This window comes from Hesperophylax consimilis, chromosome 5, assembly GCF_061612785.1.
Source record: "Hesperophylax consimilis isolate HC1 chromosome 5, BYU_Hcon_1.0, whole genome shotgun sequence".
Classification (NCBI taxonomy): Eukaryota; Metazoa; Arthropoda; class Insecta; order Trichoptera; family Limnephilidae; genus Hesperophylax; species Hesperophylax consimilis.
In genome coordinates, this window is record NC_142840.1 from 23,666,157 (window position 1) to 23,691,519 (window position 25,363).

The 25,363-nt window shown below is 36.0% G+C and overlaps 1 protein-coding gene across 2 annotated transcripts in view; it reads right to left on the reverse strand.

The window, feature by feature from the left end:
- Positions 1–25,363, reverse strand: part of OtopLc (proton channel otopetrin-like c) — a 249,455-nt gene that overhangs the window by 127,110 nt on the left and 96,982 nt on the right. For both annotated transcript variants that reach the window (XM_089631714.1, XM_089631716.1), the window contains exon 2: positions 15,382–15,582. In XM_089631714.1, coding sequence (XP_089487840.1) covers positions 15,382–15,582 — 201 coding nt within the window. The remainder of the gene's footprint in view (positions 1–15,381; positions 15,583–25,363) is intronic.

The following is a 25,363-nucleotide window of genomic DNA, read 5'->3' on the forward strand; positions in this document are numbered from 1 at the left end:
GAACCAAAATGTACCAACCGTCAGTAGCACATTTGTTTGAAGGCACTTCTAGTTTCTTCTTTAATCTTTGGTTATTAAGACATATCTACCAAGTACCTAATTCCTTGTACTCGTATCTTAACCATAAAACAGAACATCTATGCGCTGAAGCGGCAAAAAGCCCACAAACGGAGAGAACGGGAGACATAATCTAAATGTAAATCTACTACTTTTAGCTCACACCGTCTTTTGTATCTTGAGGAAAGATGCTAAGAAATATTATTTTAATTCCTAAATAAAAAATAAAAAAAAAATAAAAAAATTGTTGAACTGACAGGTAAAGGCATGAAGTAAATTCCTAGAAGGTATACTATTTGAGTCGGAAGAAGAGTGGGAAGAAAAAAGAAGAGAGAGAGAAGAAGGCTTTGAGGAATTTATCAATTTAAATCACTGTTCAAATTACTAAACATTAGATTCTAAATTTTAATCTCTTACTAATAAGTATTTTCCAGCTACAGAATTTGCACCAAAACCTGATCCTACCCCTAAAATTTTCTGCTCACACATTTGAACACCGCTTCTATTGGTAAATAAATTAACCACTGCGCACGAAACCCGGAACAATTCTATAGATGGGGAGAGAATGGAGGTAATTGCGTATGCGCGGTAACCCGGATGGAGAATTGAATACGAAAAAGCAACAATTTATTAACACCAAAACAACGAATGAAAAAGTATGAGTTTACATCTCGTTTATTCAAGGGCGTACGAATGAGTAATATTTATTCGGGTTAATTATCATTAATTAACTTTGTCCAAACCCTGTTTTGTTTTCATTTTAATATAATAAATCTATTTGTATAGTTATGTACTAACCTAACCTAAAAACCTTAGGGCCTTTCTAATAAGCGTGTTTTAAAGCTTACACAACTGATTAACGACCGTTCACCATACATAAATTTGTATCAGTTTTGTAAAATTTAAAACACGTTTATTAGTAAGGCCCTTAATCTAAATTGATTCGGAATAAAATATTCTTCGTGGTCAGCTAATATAGACGAACATAACACCAATAAGTAAGAGACTTCACTATTTCTACCACTAATTAATGCTATATCATTATGCCATCAGAATTTGCTTACAGTTGAAATAAAAACTTTTATTGGCAAACGCAGTTAGAATTGATATAAAAAATAATATATGTATTTATAGTAGCGACGCGTTCAATAGTCCTGATACGTTTTTTTATAAAATAATCTGGGGAATACTTGTTATAACACCAACAGTTGAAATCAATAATTGTATGCGAGAGTTGAAAGTGGTGGGATTGGATGCGAAATTGAGTAATCTGAAAGTATGTTTCCTGCTGTATGCTGATGATGCGGTGCTGATTGAAAGATCTACAGTCTCTCGTGTCTAGGAAGAACAAATTATGCATGAAGAATGAGTTATGATGAATATAAGTACCTATGTCTATAGTCATGGTGTTTAAAATAGAGAGTACGAAAATACAGTTATGAATTATGAGTACTTGGAGCAGGTGAATGGGGGAAGTATATCAACGAGAGATAGGATTAAGGCTGATATATTGAAAGGCAGGTAACTCCATTCATGGAGGAATGAACGGTTAGCGCTAACAAAAAAACTGTCCAATGAAGCGAAGCTCGCAGTGCACAATGGAGTAATGGTAACTACCCTGATGTATGGCAGTGAGGCATGAAACTGGCAGAGGAAGGATGAACATTTACTGAATGCTGTAGAATTGAGAACTCTGGGACGTATGGGTGGTAAAACCATACATGATCATGTGAAAAATGTGCAGATCTGCAAAGAATGCAAGGCTGATGTAAGCGTAGGTGAATGAACAAAGAAAGGAGTATAAATAATTGTAAATTGTAACAGAAGTCGGTGACGCCCGAGGGAGACATGGCACGATCAAGTGATTCAGATACTTGAGTCGCGCCATGTCAAGAGTCGGAATAATAGGAAAGTATGTTTGAGACGATTTATGAATGTGAATGAGGCAAAGAGTGTGTGTCTAGACCGAGTTGTGTAGCGGTCAATCCTCGCTGCCTACCTCTGCGGGGACACGGCGTGATGGTTAGTTAGTCAGTTGAATAACGTGGCCGGAATAGTGTAAAAAAGAAGCTAACACATGTAGTTCGGAAATAAACTTGGGAATAACACAAATTGCTAGAGTGTTTTTTTTATTTATTTCTTTATGAGTAGTTGTGGCAGTAAAAAAAATTCAAATTGGAATCTTTTCTTTTCATTTAATATTTCAATGATTTGGAGAGAACAAAAAATGTTCCCAATCAACTAACTTCCTGAAGACGACCTCATTTCTCCGCAAGTGTAGACACTAGCGAAACGTCAAACTCTGTCATGGCACACTCTTATCGCTTCATCAACATTCTTACGTGTACACGTGTGTATTGCCCAATAATCTTCTGTTATTCCATCTTTCAAGGACGTCCCCTACGTCTAATACCATTCACATTTCTTACGATCAATATACATTTCATCGAAAGCCACAACACTGAATATTTTATCTGCCGAATTCGAATTTGAAACATTGAGAAAACTCAATATTTCAATTCTTACAGGTGCAGTAACTCCACCAATCATTAATTATATAGTTTTATCGGGTTCTGAATGTGAGTTGATAGAAATGAGGTTAGGTCACGGTTAGGTTAAGTATTGGTTTTCAATCACCAACCACTAACGAATGTAACACACACAGCGAACTACACGAATCGGTTAGAGATTTACGTATCCGGAAGAATGGGTACATTTTTCAGAGTTTGTGAATCAGACGAAAGGAGAGAAATCTTTTTCCACTATTTCTGGTATGTTTTTATCATTTATGGTGTATTTTCACACATTACTAAATTGATATTCATTTAGTGAAAAATGATTCATAAGGAAATGTTATTTAAAAAACGTGGTGCACACAAAAATGTGAAGTATGAATGTGGTAATTACGCAACGAACCGCCATTGGGATTACCCCTTTTCGGTCAAAAGCGACTGCAGGCATTTAAAAATTTATTGAATCCCATTCATCAGTCAAATCCTCGCATGAATAGGAACGGCGAAGGTAGGAGGGGTAGGAAGAGGCTTGCTTTGGTCAGGTACCCATTACTCCTCCCACCTACGGAAATAGGCATCTGGTTCCTAAATATGTGTAATAAAATAACAGTGCTGTTGTATGCGAGGAGGCACATTGAGATTGTGTATTGTATTGAAATTAAATCTTCATGCAATGGGCTTGTTGTAGATTTTGTTCAATTTAATTATTTTTTTAGGTAGGTAGGAATATAAATCTATGTATCAATCGACCCGCATCAAAACTTTAAGAGATAGGGAGATATGAAATAAGATTTTAATAAGCAATGAAAATTACCTACACGCATTAAACTAATCGAAAAAACATCTATTTAACGACAATAAAACTAAAAAATCTATATTTGAAATGTTTAAAACTTGACAATGATTTTCAAGTTTACAAATGGTGTTCAGTCGAAAATAAATTGCTGATGTCTCTCTAATTTGTCAACATAAAAATATAATTACATTATGAAAGAAATTAAAAACATTCGTTTTTGAAAGGCTGATGATGATCCTTAGGCAAATATTTTTTTTTATTTTTTATATTTACTCCACACAGGAGGCCCTGAAGAAAATAATTTCCCTCAGGGCCTATGTCATCTTTGGGGATGCTGTGTGGAGGGTCTTTTTGTGGAGAGGAAGGAGTGAACATGGGTCTTGAAGAGTCCCATGTTGTAGGAGGGAGGAAACACAGAGGCCGGCAGTTCGTTCCACAGCCGAGCTGTTGAACTTAAGAACGAACCCTAGAAGCGACCCGTTCTCATGTAACAAGTGTCAACTGTGTACAAATGTTGGGCGCGCGTTTGGCGTGTATCCCGACTACGCACCGGTGCCGAAGGGATCAATGACGCTAGTTCCTCAGAGCATCTTCCATTGTAATACCGATAGAACAAGGACAGCATACCTACCTGACGCCTGTGCTCTAAAGATTGCAGTCCGTCTGTTAAGATTGGGGAATCTATCAAACGGACCGCCCGTTTTTGCACAGAGTCAAGGGTTTTTTTCAGGTATTTAGGGGCTCCGGACCAGAGATGGCTGCCAAATTCGACAGTAGGGCGCACTTGCGATTTGTACAGGGTCAGCAGTTGTGTATTATTAAAGTATCTGCGGGCCCTGTACAGTACGCCCAGTTTCTGAGAGGCCAACTTTACTCTGGCTTCGATGGAGCCCCCGTACCCGAGGTGGTCACTTACAGTTATACCAAGCATATCAATGGAAGGCCTGTTCGGAAGATTGCTTCCGTTGAAGGAGACTAGATTATCATTTGGATCCCTTTTAGACGTAATCAGACAGGATTGGGTCTTTGAAACATTAAATTCGACGAGATTATTTTTACCCCAGGAGGAAATACTCTCGAGATAACCGTCCATTCTCTGCTTCAAAGCCCTCCGAGCCGTTGGAGTTTGTGTGCCCTTTGGGGGCTTGTCAAACAAAAAGCTATCATGAACTGTACTGTCATCCGCGTAACAATGAATCGGTGCACATGTCAAAAGGTCATTGATGTGCAAAAAAAACAAAGTCGGAGACAGAACCGATCCTTGTGGGACGCCAGCATTTATGGAGTGCAAGGAAGAGGTGAAACCGTCAGCAACCGCCTGAATCGACCTATCCCTTAAAAAGTCAGCAATCCACGTACACAGGGATGCGGGAAGTCCGTAAGAATGCAATTTGTTGACAAGTCCTCGGTGCCAGACCCGGTCAAAGGCCTTGGATATGTCTAGTGCGACCGTTTGGGTCTCACCGTGACGTTCCAGGCACCGCCCCCAAACATGCGTCACAAACGCGAGAAGATCACCGCACGAGCGGTTCCGCCGGAATCCGTATTGACGGTCGTTGATAATTTTGTTCTTCTCGAAGTATGTGAGTAGTTTGTCGTTGATCACACGTTCCATCACTTTGGACAGAACTGATGTGATCGCTATGGGGCGGTAGTTGGCCGGGTTGGAGCGGTCACCTTTCTTGGGAATAGGGTGAATTACCGCTTTTTTTCCAACCAGAGGGCACAGTGCCACACTTCAGGGACATTTTGAAGAGCTTTGTCAAAACTGGAACTATTTCCGCAGCACACCTCTGCAATACCAGGGCAGGTATTCCATCAGGTCCACTAGCTTTATTAACATCGAGCCCCCGTATGACGTGGAGTACATCCCGATGCCGGATCCTCAGCTTTTTCATATAGAAGCCGCAGTGAGGAACCGACGGCGGAACAGCACCTCCGTCGTCGAGGGTCGAGTTTTCCGCAAACATTTTCCCTAATAGGTTAGCCTTTTCGGTGGCGGTGTTTGCTAGTGAGCCGTCAGGTCTGGTAAGAGGTGGCAAACTGGGTTTGCAAAAATTTCGACCTATTGAGCCCGCAAGCTTTTTGCTGATCTGCAGGTCGTGTTCGAATTTTGACCTATTAATGATTCTCTTGCATTCCTTTGCCGATTTGTTGTATGCTGATCTGCTTTCGGGCGTTCGAGATGTGTTGTAGGCTCGATAAGCCGCGTTTTTTCGTCGAACTGCTTCGGAGCATTGTCGACTGAACCACGGCTTTGAGCCCACACCAGTTTCTTTAGTAGTCGATTGTATGAAGCCATCCATCGCCGATTTGATGACTTCACCAATCTCCTGGGCACATCTTGAAGGGTCCGAAGTCCGAAAACAAACAGCTGACCACGGAAAAGCGTTGAAATGGGCCCGCACACCGAACCAATCTGCTGACCTATAGTGCCACACTTTTCTCCTCAGCCTCTCATTGGTTGGTCTGAGGCTAACGGGGATTGATGTCGTCACTAGGCAGTGGTCAGATGATCCCAGAGGCGCTGTGACGTCAATCTTATAACCGTGTGGCACAGTAGTTAAGAATAGGTCTAACAGATTGGAGCGGTGAGTCTGGACATCAGGAACCCTTGTAGGCTCCTGAACCAATTACTGTAATCCGTAGCAAATGGCAAAGGATTCTGCCTGTCGGCCAGCCGAGTCCGTTGGGCCTGAGAACTTCAACCATGGTTCGTTATGAACATTGAAGTCCCCCAGAACTACAAACTCGGCCGAAGGGTAGCGGGGCAAGAGATCATCAATAGTATCGCTCAAATGTTTGAAGAGTTCGGAAGTGTCTGATTCGCTATGGTTCGGTGAGCGGTATAGACATGCGTAGAATCTTGCCGTACTGGCAAGATTGACACGCACCCAAATTACGTCGAATCTGGAGTTTTCCAGACTCAATAGTCGCACACAGTTGACGTCAGCTCGACTATAGAGGCAGACTCCTCTTTTGAGTCCGAATTTGCTTGCGAGGGTTAAGCCCGGGCAGTCCAGATAGGAGGAGTCTGGCGGCTCGGCTATCTGAGTTTCGGATAGGAAAAGAAGGTTGGGACGTTGGGACAAAAGATGGTAATGGACGGAATTTAAATTTGTGTGCAGGCCGCGAATGTTGCCAAAATTTACCAACAGTTTCGGCCCGCACCGGGGACGCCTGCTACTCGCCGCTGTAACGATGTTAAAATTGTTGTGTTGTAAGTTCATGAATTTTAAGTTTTTTTTTTTTTTTTAAGGGTAGGAGGTGAAAGGAAAGGTCTGGAAAGGAAAGGTATGAGGGGTGGGTAGGAATCTGGGGTTCAGGCTGTCCAGGAGTGATGAGCGTTTGGTTCCAGCCCACCCACTGCGGTGCTAGGCGATAGGCTGGGAGAGTTCGGCTGGAGAGGGCATCCAATGCGCCCCAAACGCTGCTGCTGGGTCCCCTCCGGTCACGAACCGGCACAACAGCAGTGGCGGGGTTTTTTCACTCGCTGATGGGGCAGCCCACCCTTAGTCGTGAGCCTGAGGGTCGGGCCCCTGTACTATCGAGCGACCCGGACAGCGGTAACCGGTTGTAAAGGGTCTCCCTCAACTAGCATCTCCCAACCAGCCCGCCACGCAGAAGGTGGGCCGACGCACCCACCACCAAGACCTGGGCAAACCTTAACCCATGAACCCGGGCACCCCTGCTAAGTCACCAAACGTAGCGAACCACTTGGGTTGACCTGTGGCAGAGGTGTTGGTCATCCAATAAATGGTTCCCAGGGCGGCGGTACCCATTCCCGCCTACCAAATTAAACACTTTCAGCTTCACAAGACTTACAATTTATATCTACTAGCCCGTGATTTTTCAATGGTCTGCGCTATTATAAAATATTAAGGTAGGCACGGATTTATAAAACGTGAAGCAATTATTATTTTTAGATTGACGAATTTAGGAAGTGTGTCGCTTATACGCTCCTTCGGGCTAGCTACCACAGGTCAGGAAATTCGTTTTTAATAGGAAATACATAGACTTATTATTAACCGGAATCGCAAAACATTAGATAAAAACCAAGGTTTTTTAACAGAATGCCACATCTAGTTTTTTTAAACACAGCGGAGAATCCTCTTAATCCCAGCATACCCTTTAAATCGAGATAACACTAAATTGAGCTTTCAAAGGGCAACGTCGGGACTACGAAAGCAGACGTTTAGCGATAAGATATTGTTCGTTAGTCCAACATAAAGCTCGATTAGAATTAACGGGTAAAAGCTCAAAGCTCTTAAGCTTTTCGTATCAAAACTGTGCTGCTATGTTTCTAAGCTTAACTATTCTCATTCCCATACTCGTTTCGTTTTCAGGAATACTAAACGAGGATTAGCACTAACAGCAGGGTTTTTATTAAGAGTAAAACTACACACTGAAGTCCCTTTTGAGGTCATAAATCAGTTGTTCTGAAAAAGCTTTTTTACATGAATTATGATATCCTGAGGGCTTAGTACCTAGTTTAGACCCCGAAGCAGGAAGTTCAAACATAAAAAATAACATATATATCGAACTTTACGACCAGATAATGATAGCCATGTAAATAGTAGGTAGTTATGTAAGACAGTAGAACAATAGTAGACCTCGCATCCAAAAAGCATGTTTCCAAGTTTTTCTTAGTAATAAATCAAAACCAAAATATCCGCTGAAATCATAAGATTTGTACGTAGGTATTTAAATATATACCTACCTACCCAATTTTACACCATAAAGTTTACGTTGCAATTTCAAAAAAGGAATTATACAATTTGTCAAAAAAGTGTCACTATTTCAATGACAATTCTTTTTTCAAACTTTCTTTATGAGGGTGGGTACAATAATATTGAAAAAGATCGAATAAGAAATTCCAAATAAACACGACGGTTTCACATTTGAAAAAATAATCTTTACAATCTCAGTACAATTTATTAAGAGTTCCTGGGTTCTTTTTAATCCTGATAAACTTTATTTAAAATACCAATGTTTTGACACGATGTCCGAACAAGTGTTCATAGAAAACCTAACTTTTTTACATTTCGTCAATGATATTAAGGCGAACCCAGGTGCATGAACACGTGTTCCGATATTATTATGAATTATGAACACTTTATAAGGAAGCGGTTTGCTGTTCCGTTTTTAACAGCATTACCAATAATTTGAAGAGATATTTAATAAATCAGCTTACTGTTACTCATTTTTCTCGGTGTAGACATAGGGGCTATTTCACAACCTCCCAGTAATCTATTCATTAACGCTACTAGTAGAATAACGTATACTTTTATTACACGTTATTGTAGGAGTACCGCTAACGAAAACTTACTGGGAGGTTGTGAAATAGTCCTTATTAAATACCAGGTAAGGAAATTCGGAAATTCTTATATTATGATTAATAATATTATCAGAATACACAATAAGATTTACTCTCATATGAGTAAATACCTATTAATGATTGGATTATTTGTATAGCGCCGTTTTCGTGAGAAATAACCTCAAGGACACGTGCAAAACCTATCTTAAGATTAGACAATAAAATGATGTTACTTAGCGACCTTTTGACGAACAAAGTTAGAAAAAGCATTAAAATGATTCGCTCCTGCCATAAAAAAATTTGTCACGTCATAATTTGCTTGACAATAATACTATTCGAAATAATACAGTATCATCTCTATGAATTACGAGCGCTTGATATTTCGTAAAACATTCCTGTCTCATGTGCCTGCCCGCCTAATTCCATGTTTTACGTGACGATTCAAAGCAGGTACCGCGTTACGTATTAACAAAGGATTCCCAGAAAAAGCAGCAGAAAAGGCAGATATTCATCAACACGCATGGATCAATATTGAAATGGCTGATGTGGAAGGGTAATTTGTAATTCGAATTCGGTCACGTGTCCACGTATAAAAACAATAATATTAATGTTCCATGTTGATTCCGTCACGTCATAATTTTTTTCAACTCAGTTACAACGTAGACTGTTGCTTACGTGGCAAGAGTTGGTCATTAACTTAATGAAAGATGATGGTAAAGATAGGGGGATGCGTGTGATGATAATTTAAATGCTTTTTCAACTAGATTTAAAGCTAGATAAACATTTTTTTGGTGAATAGAATTTTACTGACCTAGATTTCTTAGAGATGAACATAAAAAATACTCATCTTCAAATATAATATAAAGCAGATTGTCTAGTCTATAGTACTAACTGCTTCAAACCGTCCATAGCCAGTGAGAATATGGCATCATAATTGTGGTATGTTGTGGGGCTGAAGATAGAGGGAAGGGGAAAGAGATGAGGAAGAGAAAGGTGGCGCTTTACTATGACTTTTCACACCAAAGGAGTGTTCTAGCCAGTGTATAATTTAATCTAAAATTTAGTACGTAATATAAAATTTTAAAAAACACAATGTTGAAATAGACTACTAAAAAGAATGGCTTCCATTTGAGAATAATAAGTAGTAAAAACAATATTAATGCAATCGAAACTCTGAAATATGAACAGTTCAAAAGTCAAATTAACTCCCTGAAATTGGATAATGATATATTGTACCCTTAATTTAAATTTACTAAGGACGAGTTGTTTCGGAGAATTTGAACAATTCATCAAATTTCAACGTTCATTTTCTGGTTCTGTAAAAATCCTATTTAAGTTCTGTTATTATATCATTATAGGCTAGTTGCTTGAGAGAACTGAAATAAAACAGAACTTGAAAAAATCTTTCACAGAACTTGAAAATGAACTTGAAATTTGATGAATTATTAAAATTCTCCGAAACAACCCGTCCTTAATCTGTACTTGTTTAACATTCTTCCAAATTATATTATGTTTACCAATTCGTTAGTTAAATTTAAAAAGTTAATTAAGATGTTTGTATTGACAGACGAGAGTCTTAATATTTTTTTATCGCTGTCCTTTCATAATAAGATTTTATATAAGTCACATTTACTAAAAACTGAATGTCACCCTAACTGTCTTTATTATATACTTGTTTATTCTTGGGAGTAATGAATAATATGTAGTTATGGTTCAAATATTATTACAATATACTGTCAAATTGAGAATGAAAAAAAAACTAAGTTTCGCCAATCATATCCACCAAATTGTAAACAAAGGCATGAAAGCACTAGGCTTCGTATTAAGAACAACTAAAAACTTTAACTCCATACAAGCCATTAAACTGTTAAACATATCTCTAGTTAGAAGCATAATTGAATACAACTCAGTAGTTTGGTCTCCCTCTTACAAAATTCAGATTAATAACATTGAGCGAATACAAAAAAAATCTACGTTTTATAAATTTTAAATTAAATATCCCACTAGAAGACTTACAATATCATTTCTTATTTAATACTATAAAAATACACACATTGGAAGACAGGCGTAAAATAAACGACTTAACTTTTTTATTTAAGATTCTAAACTCTAAATTCGACTGTTGCGAACTTCTGTAACTCATAAACATACGAATACCTACAATAACAAAACGACAAAATACACTATTCCACTGCAACACACATAAGCGCAATTACATTGCGAACTCCCTAATACAACGGTTTCACACTATGGGAAACCAATACTTAGGTGATATCGATATATTTAATATTAACCTTGCTAATTTTGTGGATTACGTAAAAGACTTATTTCAACACTATTCCTAAATTTAATTTTCACTTTAATTTTAATTTAAATTTTTATCGTTTCTCTGTGTAACTAACTCCACTGTATTGTTTTAGTATTATATAACTTTACAATTGAAAAAGTCCTCCACAGCACAGGTGAACTCCTAGCGTGGAGGACAATATACATACTATACCTTTATAATACAAATATATTTAAGAATAAATAAAAAATAAAAAATAAATAGAAATTATATTTTTGTAAACCATTCAAATCGCTGTATTTTTTTTAATTTATGTTCTTGTTATTTTTAATTTTGTTTCTTGCATATATTATTTTTTAATGTAATTTTATTTTTATTATTTCTTTCTTATGTTTAAAAACTGTCATTAAAATTGTACCACCTACATGTAAAAGCCCTCTGGGGGTTAAATAAATAAACAAATAAATAAAATAAAATTACCCACCCATCTGGTGACTCAAATATATTTTTTCCTTTCTTTTTAAAATATTTTGTGTTTGTGTGTAGTATTACTTTATGTTTTTGGATTACTGCTTTGCTTAAATCAAATAAATAAAATACGGGCTTGGTCCTAGTGAGGTAGATTTTAATGAGAAAAAAAGTGATTTATGTATAGTGAGATGCAATAAATAAACAAATACTATCTAGCACTTATCCTTCTAAAAATAATTTTCTAAAATAGTTCATATTGAATTACGTTTGTAGTTATTTAATCAGTCTTTGAATATTGTTTATACATCGCGTTTTAAGCGTCATTTTCTTTTTGTATGTACCACGAGCTACTGGAGCTCACCTTATGGAGTAGTAGAATAATTAGAAAAAAACATTATTTAATTTTGCAAACTGTTTTACGTTGGATTGTTATAATAATTTTGTAATAAATAAATAGTGTCAGTATTGAGGGTAGTGAAGCATTCTACCACTGAATCACCGATTCCAGGGAACTAATCTTAACCGGTCGGTGACTGAGTTGACATCGCGTTTGGGTTCCACTGGGTGGTGGTAGAAGGAGGTTTTCAAATATTGTGAGGCTATCCGTAACCTTGGAATGTTTGAATTTCTTTAACAGATAATAATAATCTAATCCAATCGACAAATAAAAAATTAATAAATAAATCCGTCGTTCATTTGGCCAGATATAGGGGCAATAATCGAATTCGACGGAGGCAGAATATCAGCAGAATCTTGTAAAATCTGTGCGGCTGTCACTAATCAACCGCAGCGAGGGGACTGGGCTAACTCGATGCGCCGAGGGATTGGGCCACTTCCACTAGCCCGGCATCATGACGCTAATCCTGCCACTAATTCAATTGAGCGCAAAGTGCAAGTGCAGCACTAAAGTGCACGCCATTATCAATTATTCATTGTGCAGCAAATGAACAATATCGCTTTGAGCAGATTCACCAAGGGGTAACTGAAATATCGAGTGTTACAGCTTACAGCACTAGAGATGATTCAGATATATGGGTATGCGAATTTAAGTCTATGTATTCAAATTTCATCTTTATATTATAATTTTTAACCATGTCATCTTTGGGGATGCTGTTTGGAGGGTATTTTTAAGGAAAGAAAGATGAGGACGGAAAAGTGGGGGTCAGTGTGTCCAAGTGTGACGGACGAATGAATCCACCCCTCACTCACACTGCGGTGTAAGGCGAGCGATGGGTTGAGAGAGGAATGTGTGTTTTTGTCGTGTGCGACTTTCAGTTAAAAATACTGTGTTTTTGTGTTCTTATATTATTTGAATAAAATCGCGAAACAAGTGAAAAAAACTGTAAAGAGCAACAAGATTACTTAAAATCATAGTACAAAATGCCATAAAAATCTAGCTGTTTCTCATGTCCATGCATCATTTATAGTCTATGCCCTGCATAGATCAAACAAACGAATAATAGTGTAAAGAAAAATCGTAGGATGTGAAAAGGTTCGGATTTGTGGAATAAACCGCCGAAAATGAAAAGAAGAAAAAAGGTCACATTTTGACGGCCACTGTAGCCGAAGGTAAGGCTCTCGACTAGCAAGCGGGAGGTCGCGGGTTCAAATCCCGGCGTGAGCAAATTAATTTTGTGACCTGAGTAAAATAATTTCCCTTACGGCCTTTGTCATCTCTGAGGATGCTGTGTGGTGGGTCTTTTTAGGGAAAGTAAGAAGGAAGGAAAAAAAGTATGAGGGGTGGGCAGGATGTCAATGTGTCCAGGAGTGACGGACTTATGAATCCATCCCTACCATTGCGGTGCATAATGATGGGTCGAGAGAATCCGGTTGGAGAGGTCAAAAGGTCTCCCTCAACTAGTCTCTCCCGATCCGGCCCACCATGCAGTAGGTGGGCTAATGCATCCGCCGCCAAGACCTAGACAAACCTCACCACATGAACCCGGGCACCCCTGTTAAGCCACCAAATGTAGCTAACCACAATGACAGGGGTATTTATCCATTACGTTTATGGTACCTGCCTCTCATATTGAAGAATTAATTAATGCAATGATTTTTACAAGCAAAAAAATCTTGTCTTAAACATTAGTTTACCAAAAAAAAAATTAATTAATGCATTAATTTGACGATTGATTTGTGTTATTTCACCAATAACTTATTTAAAATAACATATAGAATATATTTGCGGTACGTTCCAGATTGAAAGATACTCTCAGAATTGAAACTTTGCTTGGAATGGCTTTGGCCTATTTGGTGACCAGATCTGAATAGCCAGGTACTTCTCCATCTTCCTCTTCCCCACTACCTTCAACCTCACAACATACGCCAAATGGGAATGCCATAGTCTCACCGGCTCCAGAAGGATGAGAGCAGTTGGGACTCTTGTGCGGTTTCACATTTGAAAAAAGTGCAAATTGGAAGTGTTTTATTGAGATAGGTAACAAGGCCAACTATAAATTAATACAGCCATCTTCCAGTTTCCGCACTTTTACAAACACGTTTGAAACAAATTCTAGTCCAACAAAAGCCAGCAATCAATCAATACCTTTGTTGCTTTATTCCCGGCTGGCTTGCATGTACTTGCATGCAGATATGTCGGATAAGCCTCGCATTAATATTAATCCGACACGAATAGATCAAATGAATAATGTATTTCCTCGTATCGACAAAGCCATCAAATTAATGTCGGCAAGTTACTGCATAAATAATATACAATAATATACTGCAGCCAGGTAGTATTGATTCGTTTATAACTGCCACAGAAATAATACGTTACTTATAGTAGAAAGCGTGTTCTTTATTATGTGGTTTATTGTATGCACCTTGCACATATTATTAAAAGCTATGCAGTATGCAGTGCACGAATTACGTTAAAAATAGAACGATTTCGTTCATCACGCTATTGTTGCTACGATTCAGTTTTTTAGTCGTGTTCTGATTTCCTTAATCCTATGTAATAATCTCATTACCAATATCATTTTTTAGGTTACACGAAGTATAAAAAATGCCAGATGACGATGTTGACGATAAGAAATCCATACAAGAAAAATATCATAAAAACACTTTAAAATAAGAAACAACACATTTAAAAAAATTAACATTAACGTTATTTTCCGACACCCTGATTTCATAACGAAGATAAAACTTTAAAATTGAGTTTACTCCAAAACATGTTTTTGTAAGTTACCAACCTTTGGCAGTAACCCCACAAGAGTTTAATATATATTCATTTAACTCTTATCAATGGTCGATTACAATTCGCGAGCTTCGTGTTTTTATTTATAGAATAAATTCTCTTCATCTCTCCACATACTTTCTACCTATTTAGTATTTTTTGTTATTATTACTCTTACCTACATCATTTTAGTAAGGATTAAGAACAATATATTTCATACCAGACGAAAATACTAAGAAATTTTAAGGACATAGGTAATAGGTTCATTAAGTGGCGGCTCGTGTCTTTTGGGTGTAATAGAATGCTAATATTACAAAAATGGCATTATTGATGTTGTTGTAGCTGAAAACGATTTTTTTTATTTTTTTTAGAAAATTCGATTTTTTGTTTGAAGATTTTTGGGAAATTTTAGTTTGGTCGTGCGCCGCACGGATTTCTTGAAAATCTTCATACAAAAAATCTAATTTCCGAAAAAAATATAAAAATCGTTTTCAGCTACAACAACATCAATAATGCCATTTTTTGTAATATTAGCACTCTTGTACACCTAAAAGTCACGAGCCGCCACTGACTGTCATTAACTATGTTTAATTTAACATTTAGAACGTTGAAACTTTTAGTAAAATATACTGTCAATGTATAAATAAAAAAAAATATGTAGTAATATATAGACGAGCAAAATTAAAATTTAATTTAATTATTTTTTCTGTTCTCAAATTAATTAGAAGAAATAAAAAATAATATTATACTAATATAAAAGCTAACCTCTGCGGAGACTCAATGTGCACATGGTGTGTGGAGCACGAGGGCGGGGGCCCGCTGCCATGGGCGGGGCTGCTGCGCCGGCTGAGTGTGTCGGGGGTGGGCGGCGCGGGGGGCGGCGGGGGCGCTGGCGTGCCGGGGCTGCCCGCCGCCAGCGAGGGCCGCGAGCCCCCGCTCAGATTGTTGCTCGGGATGGAGAAGCAACTACAACAAACAATAGAATCTTCAACTTCTGCCTTCTGCAGAAAATGGGGTTGACCATTGATAATAGAACCAGGGGAGATGGGTTATGGTTGTTAACCACTTTTCAGAAAGTTGTCAATCTGTGACTGAATAGTTAAGAACCTTGGCTACGAAGAGGTTTCAGGCTCATGGGAGCAGTAGGGACTCTTGTGCAGTACTCACATAAAAATATATCATGTGATTTGCTTGCAAAGGGTAGTGAGAGAGGATATATCGCAACACTGCTCAGTATTGGCACACACCTTGTATCATTTACATTTTTGCATTATTTTACGTGATCCAAGTATTAGATTCACCTGACTACGTTAGTTCATCCATTTCCGCGACTCATGTTCCACTTATAAACTTTTTTCCATTCGTCGCTTTACAAGTCTAAAAATCTTTTCTGTGTACCTTTCTTAACAATGTTTATTAGTAATAACTAATAAAATCATGTTGTAAATAGGGTTGTATATTCATTTCTCTAATAATAATTATAAATAATATTGTAAGATTTATATAGCGCCGTTTTTGTGAGAAATAACATCAAGGACGCTGTAATCTATACCTACCTACCCTAATTTTATTTCACTCCTGAAATCTATTTTTTTTGTAAATGTTCCCTCAACAAAGGAAAACTTTTCAAATGGAGGACACAATTTTCAATTAGATGATTATTAAATTATAAAAAATTAAAAAAATATTGATCTTACTAATAAAAAATCACTTCACAACAGTTAAACGGTGTTTTGTTACACACTGTACAAGACAGCATAATGTTTATTGAGAATGATTACAAAAAAAAATGTCTCGCAACATTTAATTTTACAGACTTATTCTTATGCACGTCAGTTATCCCGCAAATGACTGTGTTGGTTTGTCATGTGAAATTAAAATCATGTTTTAAATAATATGTTTTATTCTTATTACTAATAAACTATTATTATATATTAGTATAATTCAATATATTTACTATTATTATTCGTGTTATTTTTGTCAGTTTTAACCTAATAATAATGTCATTTTGTGAATAATATAGTTTCATCTTATCGGAAAATGCGAGGTTATTTCCTACTTATTATTTTTAATTGACTTTAACCGCGTGAATTTAATAAAGCTTCCGTGAAAGTGATGTTATTTAATAACATAAATGGCTTATACATGTGTAGGTAAAAAAGTAAAAATTAAACGTTTAAAATGGATCCAAAATGTCTTTTTGTTATTATCTGGGAATTATTATTATAATTTTTAATAGTGTGAATAAGATAAAAAGTGAAGTGACAGTTATCTTACAAAATCCTCAAATAATCGGACTGTGGTTTTTTTAATTTTTAATTCTCTGAAATATTTCGATGTTTTCAAAAAAATGTTTGTGTTGTGCTTTTTTTCATATTTTTTCATGTTTGAAATTAAAATATTGCTATTTTTAAACATTAAAGTATTTTTCAAATACTAAAATCTAAATGGTAATTTTACCTATTTTCTAAAATATTGTTTATTTTTACAACAACTTTGAAAAGAAGAAATATATAGAACATTTAAAATATCTTGGAAAAGTTCAGAAATTTGGTGAGAATTTGTTATTATTTAAAGCTTATACAACAGATAAACAATCCCATTTTACTGGATAAGCAAATTATATATTTTATGTATCTTTCCATTAACTAGTTTATGTAAGTTTCTATTTTACGTTTCAATCGGTAAGGTTTTCATATACACGGTCGTATATATATTATTTACCTTCAACAGTTCATCGTCTCAATTATCTTTATGTTCATAAAAGGTTATCAATTTCAATTTCCATTGAGTTTTAAAAGTTACAACTTTATAAACTTCGTCAGAGAAAAAACGCTTATTGAAAACCAACGCCTCGGAGAAAAGCTCGTCGTACCTAAGTTAAGCGATGTGAAAATTTCTCTAGAGCTTTTTTAAAGAATTCTCTATAATTTCTGTAACGAAGTTAGAAATCAGGAAATTTCAGCGAGTTTTCACATCTTCCCGGCCAGACGAAAGACGCTAAAAATATTCCAACTCATATTACAATAAGGCAAAGCGTTGAATTCTTGTTAAGAAAGACAGAAATAAGCTAACTTGATAATATATATAAAATCTCTTTTGAAAGTAATTCAAATAAGGAATAAACCTAAAACTTCATTAATCTACATAGGCGTTGGACAGATGGATCATATAGAGGAAAACATAAGTTTGTGAGGGAAAAATAAATAGTGTTATGACGGGTTGTTTACAGAATTTGTTGAAGCGTTGGACAGATGAATCGTATGATGAAAATATATGTTTTTGAACTAAAGAGGAGCGTTGAGCTTATATAACTCATCACCACTCTGCATACATACTTGGTTCATCCTATTCACGATAGATGGTAGATCTTCGATACTGTTAGAAAACAACACCGCATCATCAGCATACTTTCAGATGTTGATATTTTCACTCAAGCTCATATCTTTAAATTCTTCCGTACAATTGAACACGATAACAATAAACTTTAAAAAATCGGGCGAAGCCGGTTCAGAATAACTAGTTATATTGTAAACATAATTCGTATCCAACATATATTCGCCAATCATAATCATTAATTATCATTCGATTTTCGTGAAAGTTAATTTGATTATATTACATTCACTGCATGTATTGCTTAATTTAAGCGTATGAACTGCCGACGAATATATAAAACAGCAGTAATCCTATAATTGAGTCGATAATTTTGATGTTCGATACGCGGGGTCCACAGGGATGTGTTGTTGATAGACGGGATGTTGGATGAAGCCATTGTCTACAAACTACCCTTATGCAAAACCGCATGCAATATGTTTACTTCAAAGTAAATTATAGCGACCCTTGTTTCATTAGCATTCTGCTGGTTTTGCTAACGGGCTCGGCTGAGCGGAACATCGTGGGGCTAATGGGCGGAGTCTGAAGGTCGGAGGAACTGGGAACAGCTATAACTGGGAACAAGGAAGGCGGCAGCCCCTAGAGACAAGATAGAAATATTGATAAGAAGGTTCTTGCTTTTACCGCACGGTTAACTTTAAAGATTTTTTTATATGGCGTAATACAAGAACCATATTAACACTCCCATTCCGAAGGAGTTAATACACTACTTGAGTTTTGTGCGATTTTTTTGAAAATAGTTAATCCCAAAAAAGCTATTCAGTTATTGATCTTCATAGACCACTACTTTTTTCTGGCCGCAAGCAAGCCTATTTTACCAATTTAAAGGTAGCCCTTTAAATTAGTAAAATAGGCTTGTTATTAATAGGTACATTTCAGTTACGCTCGATTTCAGACTATCTCTTTAACCCTTTTGCGTTGCTCTTTGGCAGGACAAAGATGTGCGATGTCCGGCTAAAACGGTAAGTAGTAACTAATAATTACTCTTTGGCAGGACAAAGATGTGCGATGTTCGGCTAAAACGGTACGTAGTAAATAATATCTGAATGTTAGTGGATTTTATGGGGGACCCTGGTGACCCCCCTTAAAGTGTTTTAATTATCGTTTTTACCTTCTGGTGCGTAAAGGTTAACGGGAACCAGGATTTTATGGCATAAAAGTAATAATAAATATAAACGAAACGTGAAACAGAACACAAAGAAAAATAAAAATATGACGGTCACAAGGTTCTGTGTCTTGTCCTGTTTCATGTTTTGTTTGGATTTATTAGTATTATCTTCTTCTTCAATGATATATTATATTGACGGTTATAACTTTCAAAACAAGTTAAAAAGAAAATGTTGTTTCTAAAATAAAATTTATTAATTAAATACGGGGTGAATAAGGAATTTCAAAATTCAAAAAATATTTTTAATCTAACATGCCTATATGAACAGGGTGTGACTATCCGATCAGTGCTCTCCAAATAAGGAGGTGGGTGATCACTAAAGATATCTTCGTCCTATAACTGCAACACAATGACTGCAAAAATTATTAAATGTAGGTAATACAGAGTTTTCGGCAGTATAAACTTATTTGCACACAGATTAGAAGTAAGCTGCTGGAGAGACACTATTGACGCATTGATGATGGTTTTGCAATGAAATTGCCCCCTTTTTAGTTCATCTTTTCAATAAGTCACTTAGCACGGGTGACTTTCCAAAATCCCTTAAATCAGCTATCGTAACTCCATTATTAAAAAAACCACAACTGGACGCTGAAGATCTTTCAAATTACCGACCCGTTTCAAATCTGCCTTTTATATCAAAAATATTAGAAAAAATCGCTGCCTCACAGGTCATATGTCACTTAAATTCAAATGAATTATTAACTAAATACCAATCTGCATACAGACGGTTCCACTCCACAGAAACCGGGTTACTACGTGTTTTGTCGGACATAACTACTGCCATTGAGTCGGGTAAACTGGCACTTCTTTCAGTCTTGGACATGAGTGCTGCATTTGACACGATTGACCATGACTTTCTTATTAAACGATTAGATGAATCATTTGGTTTAAACTGTGATGTTAAGACCTGGCTGACATCGTACCTGGCCAACCGTTTACAAGCCGTAAAAGTAGGAAAAAACCAATCAAATTATGCAACCCTTTCATCTGGAGTACCTCAAGGGTCCGTTCTGGGCCCACTACTCTTCATCCTCTTCACAAATGATGTCGCTAAAATAATAGAATCATTCGGCCTTCTATCTCACTGCTACGCTGATGACCAGCAAGTTTATTTTTACTGCTTACCAGAAGAAATAAACAGTCTAAAAATTCGTATAACTGAGTGTATAGAAGCAATTACTCGCTGGATGACCTCAAATAGATTGAAACTGAATCCCACAAAGACTGAGTTTCTGTGGACTGCTACAAGCAGACGTCAGCATAACATTGAAAACTCCCCAATAACCATTTCCGGAAGTGACATCACTCCAAAAACGTGCATCAAATTACTGGGTGTCAATCTGGATGCTAATTTTTCCCTTAAAACTCAGGTGAACAGAACTGTAAGCACGGGGTTCTTTCAATTAAGGCAAATTAAAGCAGTGCGGAGAAACCTGCCAACAGAGGCGACTAAATTGCTAGTCAATTCCTATGTTGTTTCACGTCTAGATTATTGCAACGGAATATATGCAAGTCTCCCTAAATGTCAAATCAACAAATTACAATCCGTTTTCAACGCCGCGGCAAGGCTTATCACCGGAGTATCTAAATACTCCCACATTTCAGAGCATCTCAAAAATCTGCACTGGCTCAAATGTCCTGAAAGAATCCAGTTCAAGGTATGCTGGATGGTATTTAAGTCACTTAACGGAATGGCTCCGGCTTATTTATCAGAATTGTGTATTCCAGAAGATTCCAACTCCCGACAGTCAACCCTTAGGTCAGCAACGTCATCAGCTATCGGAAGGTTGAAGGAACCAAAGCGCACACCAGATACTAAGTTCGGTGAGCGTGCTTTTGCCGTGTCAGGACCTAAAGCCTGGAATGGACTGCCACATGATTTGAGAATGATCGCAGACTCGACAGAATTTAGGTCTAAACTTAAAACGCACCTTTTCAGACAGTCGTATCCATAATTTCAGAAACCTAAACTTTCACAGTTGACGGCAATTTAAATTTAAATTAACAAAATGTAAAAAATACTAAAAATAAAATAAAATAAATAAAAATAATAATTAAAAATAAATAAATAAAAATGATAACAATTTGTAGGCTTTTAAGACAGTTAAAATACATTTAAATTAAAATAAAAAAAACTATAGCAGACTTAAGATCATGCGACGATCAGTGTTTTTTGATATAGTGTCCTCTGCGTGCAGTTCTATCTTTTATAAGCATAAACTTTTTAATATAAGTGTGTTTGTTGGAAGTGACTTGCCAGGTAAGTATGTTTTGGTATCATTTCTAAATAACAAATGTAGATCCTAGGAAATAAATTGTACAGCGCCCTTGAGGTGATTTTTCACAAAAACGGCGCTCTACAAATTATCCAATTATTATTATTATTATTATTGATTATGTTCAGTGATTAGTAGTGAAGACTGAATATCTGTGCTTACCCTGAGAAATCCATTATAAAACGAAAATGAAATTCTTATTACATTCGTAAATAGGTAAGGAACTTACGTACTCATTTATTTAGTTGGCCACAACAATCAGCGGAAAATTATGATATAATGACAATTTTAAAATATATCAACTCACAAGCATTGCACAAGAGCTATTACCCGAACTTGCACACGGCCTATCTTTGGTCATAGAGCAATGTACACAACTAGTTATTAGACCTGATCAGAGTTTCGTATTATCCCTTCCCAACCATCTCAAATATTCCCAAATGGCGACATCTAATATCCCCAGAGCTCAATTTCATTAAGAGGAAGCTACAAGCTAAAAATGTCTATATTCTTGGTATACCTTATATCGTAGGTAATAGGCATCGGGAAAAACGCTTGAAAAACGGAGTCTAGAAACGTTCGATTTCAAGCAAAAAACTGGTTTTTACTTATTTTGCAAATAATTTTATAATAAAGCAAAAAAGTTAATCAAGTGAAACTGTCACAGATAATCTTAGCTGTAAATCTGTATTTTTTTAAAAGTTGTTTCCTTTATGCTTTCATACATCTCTAATGAAAAAATATTTTTTGTAGTAGTTTGCATTTATATTTTTTATTGAGTAATTTATTTTTTATTTGTATTCTACTCAAGCGAAGCGATAGGAAAACCTTCAATTTAACTAAAACATATTTTTTGGTTTTCATAATGTACACCAATTCGTTGTAAACATGAATCAAAATAGTGATTTGGAACTAAGCTTCACCTCAAATATATATACTAGTAGTTCTGTGAACAGTAGACCTCGCGTCCAAAAAAAGTATATTTCTAATTTCTCTTATTAAATAAAAAAAAATAATAAATTTACTCTGTAATCATCAGATTTGTAAGTAGGTAGGTACTTAATACCTTCCTACATAATAACAAACCATATATTTTATGTAACATTTGAAAATTTATCAAATAAGGAATTATACAATTTGTCCGAAGAAACGTCACTACCTTAATAATAAATATTTTTTCAAACTTTCTTTAGGCAGGTAGGTACCATAATATTGAAAAAATGCGAATAAGAAAGTCCAAATAAACACATATTCCACATTTGAAAAAATAATCTTACTGAAAAAACGGCCACCACCTTAAAACGGAACGTACAAAAAAATTTATCGACAGACGAATTGCATAGCCGTCGAGTTAAAACGGGACTTTGTTACGCTCAGTCTACAAAACCTTACAGTTCGGACAATTATGGATTGACCAGATAGGAGTTACAAGATAATGGATAGTTAGATTCGGTTGTTAGAATCCTAACGAGATTCGTTCATAGTTCGGTAGCTACGTATCACATCCCATCCACTGATCGTAATTGCTTCGACGGAGGACATTTGTCTTATCTATCTACTATCAGGTACCCATACACACGTAAATAATTATACAATAGCTAGAAAATAGAGCTTCCTAGCTCCCAGAGAATACAGATTCTCGTTGGGACAAATCAAATTTAGGATTATTGATTAATGATTAATTCAGGAGTATTGATTAATGCACATACGCAATGTGGGAATGATGAGTCTGTTCAACAACTATTTTAATGGAGCATGGTCTAAGGAGCTAGCAGCATTTATCCCCGGTGCACGTGCGTAAAATTCGAAGGATACTAGCGGTACACCTGACCAGAGTTGATGTCGGCTTAATGAGAGCGGGTCGTTTCTTCGACTTGTTTTTTGTAAGACGATTCGTATGTGGAACGAGCTACCGGCATCTGTTTTTCTTCATCATAAAATCCGAGCCTCTTCAAGATCTGCATTAATAAATCCTTTCTTACAGCCCCTACCTTAACTCTTAACGTTACCCAACCGGTGGCGACATAGTTCCCCTGGTTTTTCTCAGGGTATATGTTATATTTGGGAAAGCTGAATATATTATCTCCTTATATAGTTAGTAATAACAAAGATCATTGTAGAAATCTATTATAAATTTGTACAGCGCCCTTGAGGTAATTTTGCACAAAAACGGCGCTATACAAATCGTCCAAATATTATTATTATTGGACTGTACAGATAAGGGTGCTTTTGTGAGGTTTCATATAAAATGCATCCCCAATGATAAAATACAGAAATTATAAAAAATATAACAGTGAAAGGTTAATTGAACTTCTGGGTGATATGAATGAACTTCATCAAATGGAATTTAATGAAAAGGCTAAATCATTAATAAATAACCTTCAAGAAGTAATCGACCAGTTAATACCAATCCAAACTACTAAAATAAGAGGAACAAATAAATGGTATAACATAGAACTACAATCAATACAATATGAAAGAGATAGACTGTACAAAATTGCAAAAATCTCAAGAAACTCACAAGACTGGAAAGCATTCAAAAATGCAAGAAATAAATACTCAAAACAACTGAAAGTTTGTAAGAACGATTACTTCAAAAATAAAATTATCTGTGAAAAAGGAGACACTAAAAAAATGTGGAAAACCATAAAAGGATTAATGCAAACTGAAGATAAAGGGATGAAACATGACATTGAATTTCCACATCAGATACAGGGTAGCATACAGAACTGCTTCAACAAATATTTTGTAAACAGCATAACGGAATTACATCAGAGTATACCAATACTGAAGGAAGACAACCGCGTGAGAAATGTTCCCCTAAACCGAGAAAAACTTGTGTTTAAAGAGATTGATGAAACATATCTTTTACAGATTCTAAACAGCACCAAATCAAAAGAGAGTCCAGATGGAATAAGCTTTACAGTTTTAAGGGATGCAATGCCAGTGATAGGACCTCATCTACTGAACATAATAAATGAATCGTTAAGAAGTGGAAAATTTCCAAACACATGGAAAACATCTATTGTGATCCCGATTCCGAAAGTTGTTAATACCAGAAAATGCGAAGAATTTAGACCTATAAATATGTTACCAAAATACGAACAGGTACTAGAAATTGTAATAAAGAAACAACTCGTTGAGTATTTGGAAAAACATCATATATTATGTGACGAACAATCAGGATTCCGTAATAATAACTCTTGTGAAGCTGCAATAAACATTGTGATTAATACATGGAAGAAAGAAACAGATAATAAAAAAATCACCATTGCAACTTTTTAGATTTTAAAAGAGCATTTGAAACGATAGAAAGGAAAAAACTTTTGGAAAAATTAGAAGATATAGGTCTTTCTGAAGTAGCTCTAAATCTTTTCAAAGAATATCTCCATGAAAGAAAACAGGTAACAAAAGTGGAAAGCTCAGAATCAGAACCGATAGAAAACAACCTCGGTGTTCCACAAGGGTCGGTATTAGGCCCAATTCTATTCATTATTTACATTAATGATATAATTAAAACCATAAAACATTGCAAAATTAGATTATTTGCAGACGATACATTAATCTATATTTCATGTGAAGAATACATAGATGCAATCAATAAATTAAATTAAGACCTACAAAATATAGCGAAATGGCTGAAATTAAACAAATTAAAACTGAATGTCAACAAAACAAAATATATGGAAACAGGCAACAAAACACATAACACAGAGTTAAAATTGACAATTAATGGCGAAAAAATTGAAAAAGTAAATGAAATTAAGTACCTGGGTGTGATACTAGATTCAAAACTAACTTTCGCAGCAAATTTTGAATATGTGCTAAAAAAGGTATCTAAAAAAGTCAATTTTCTTAGAAGATTAAGAAATAAACTAAATGGAAACACTACAGAGCTGATTTATAAAAC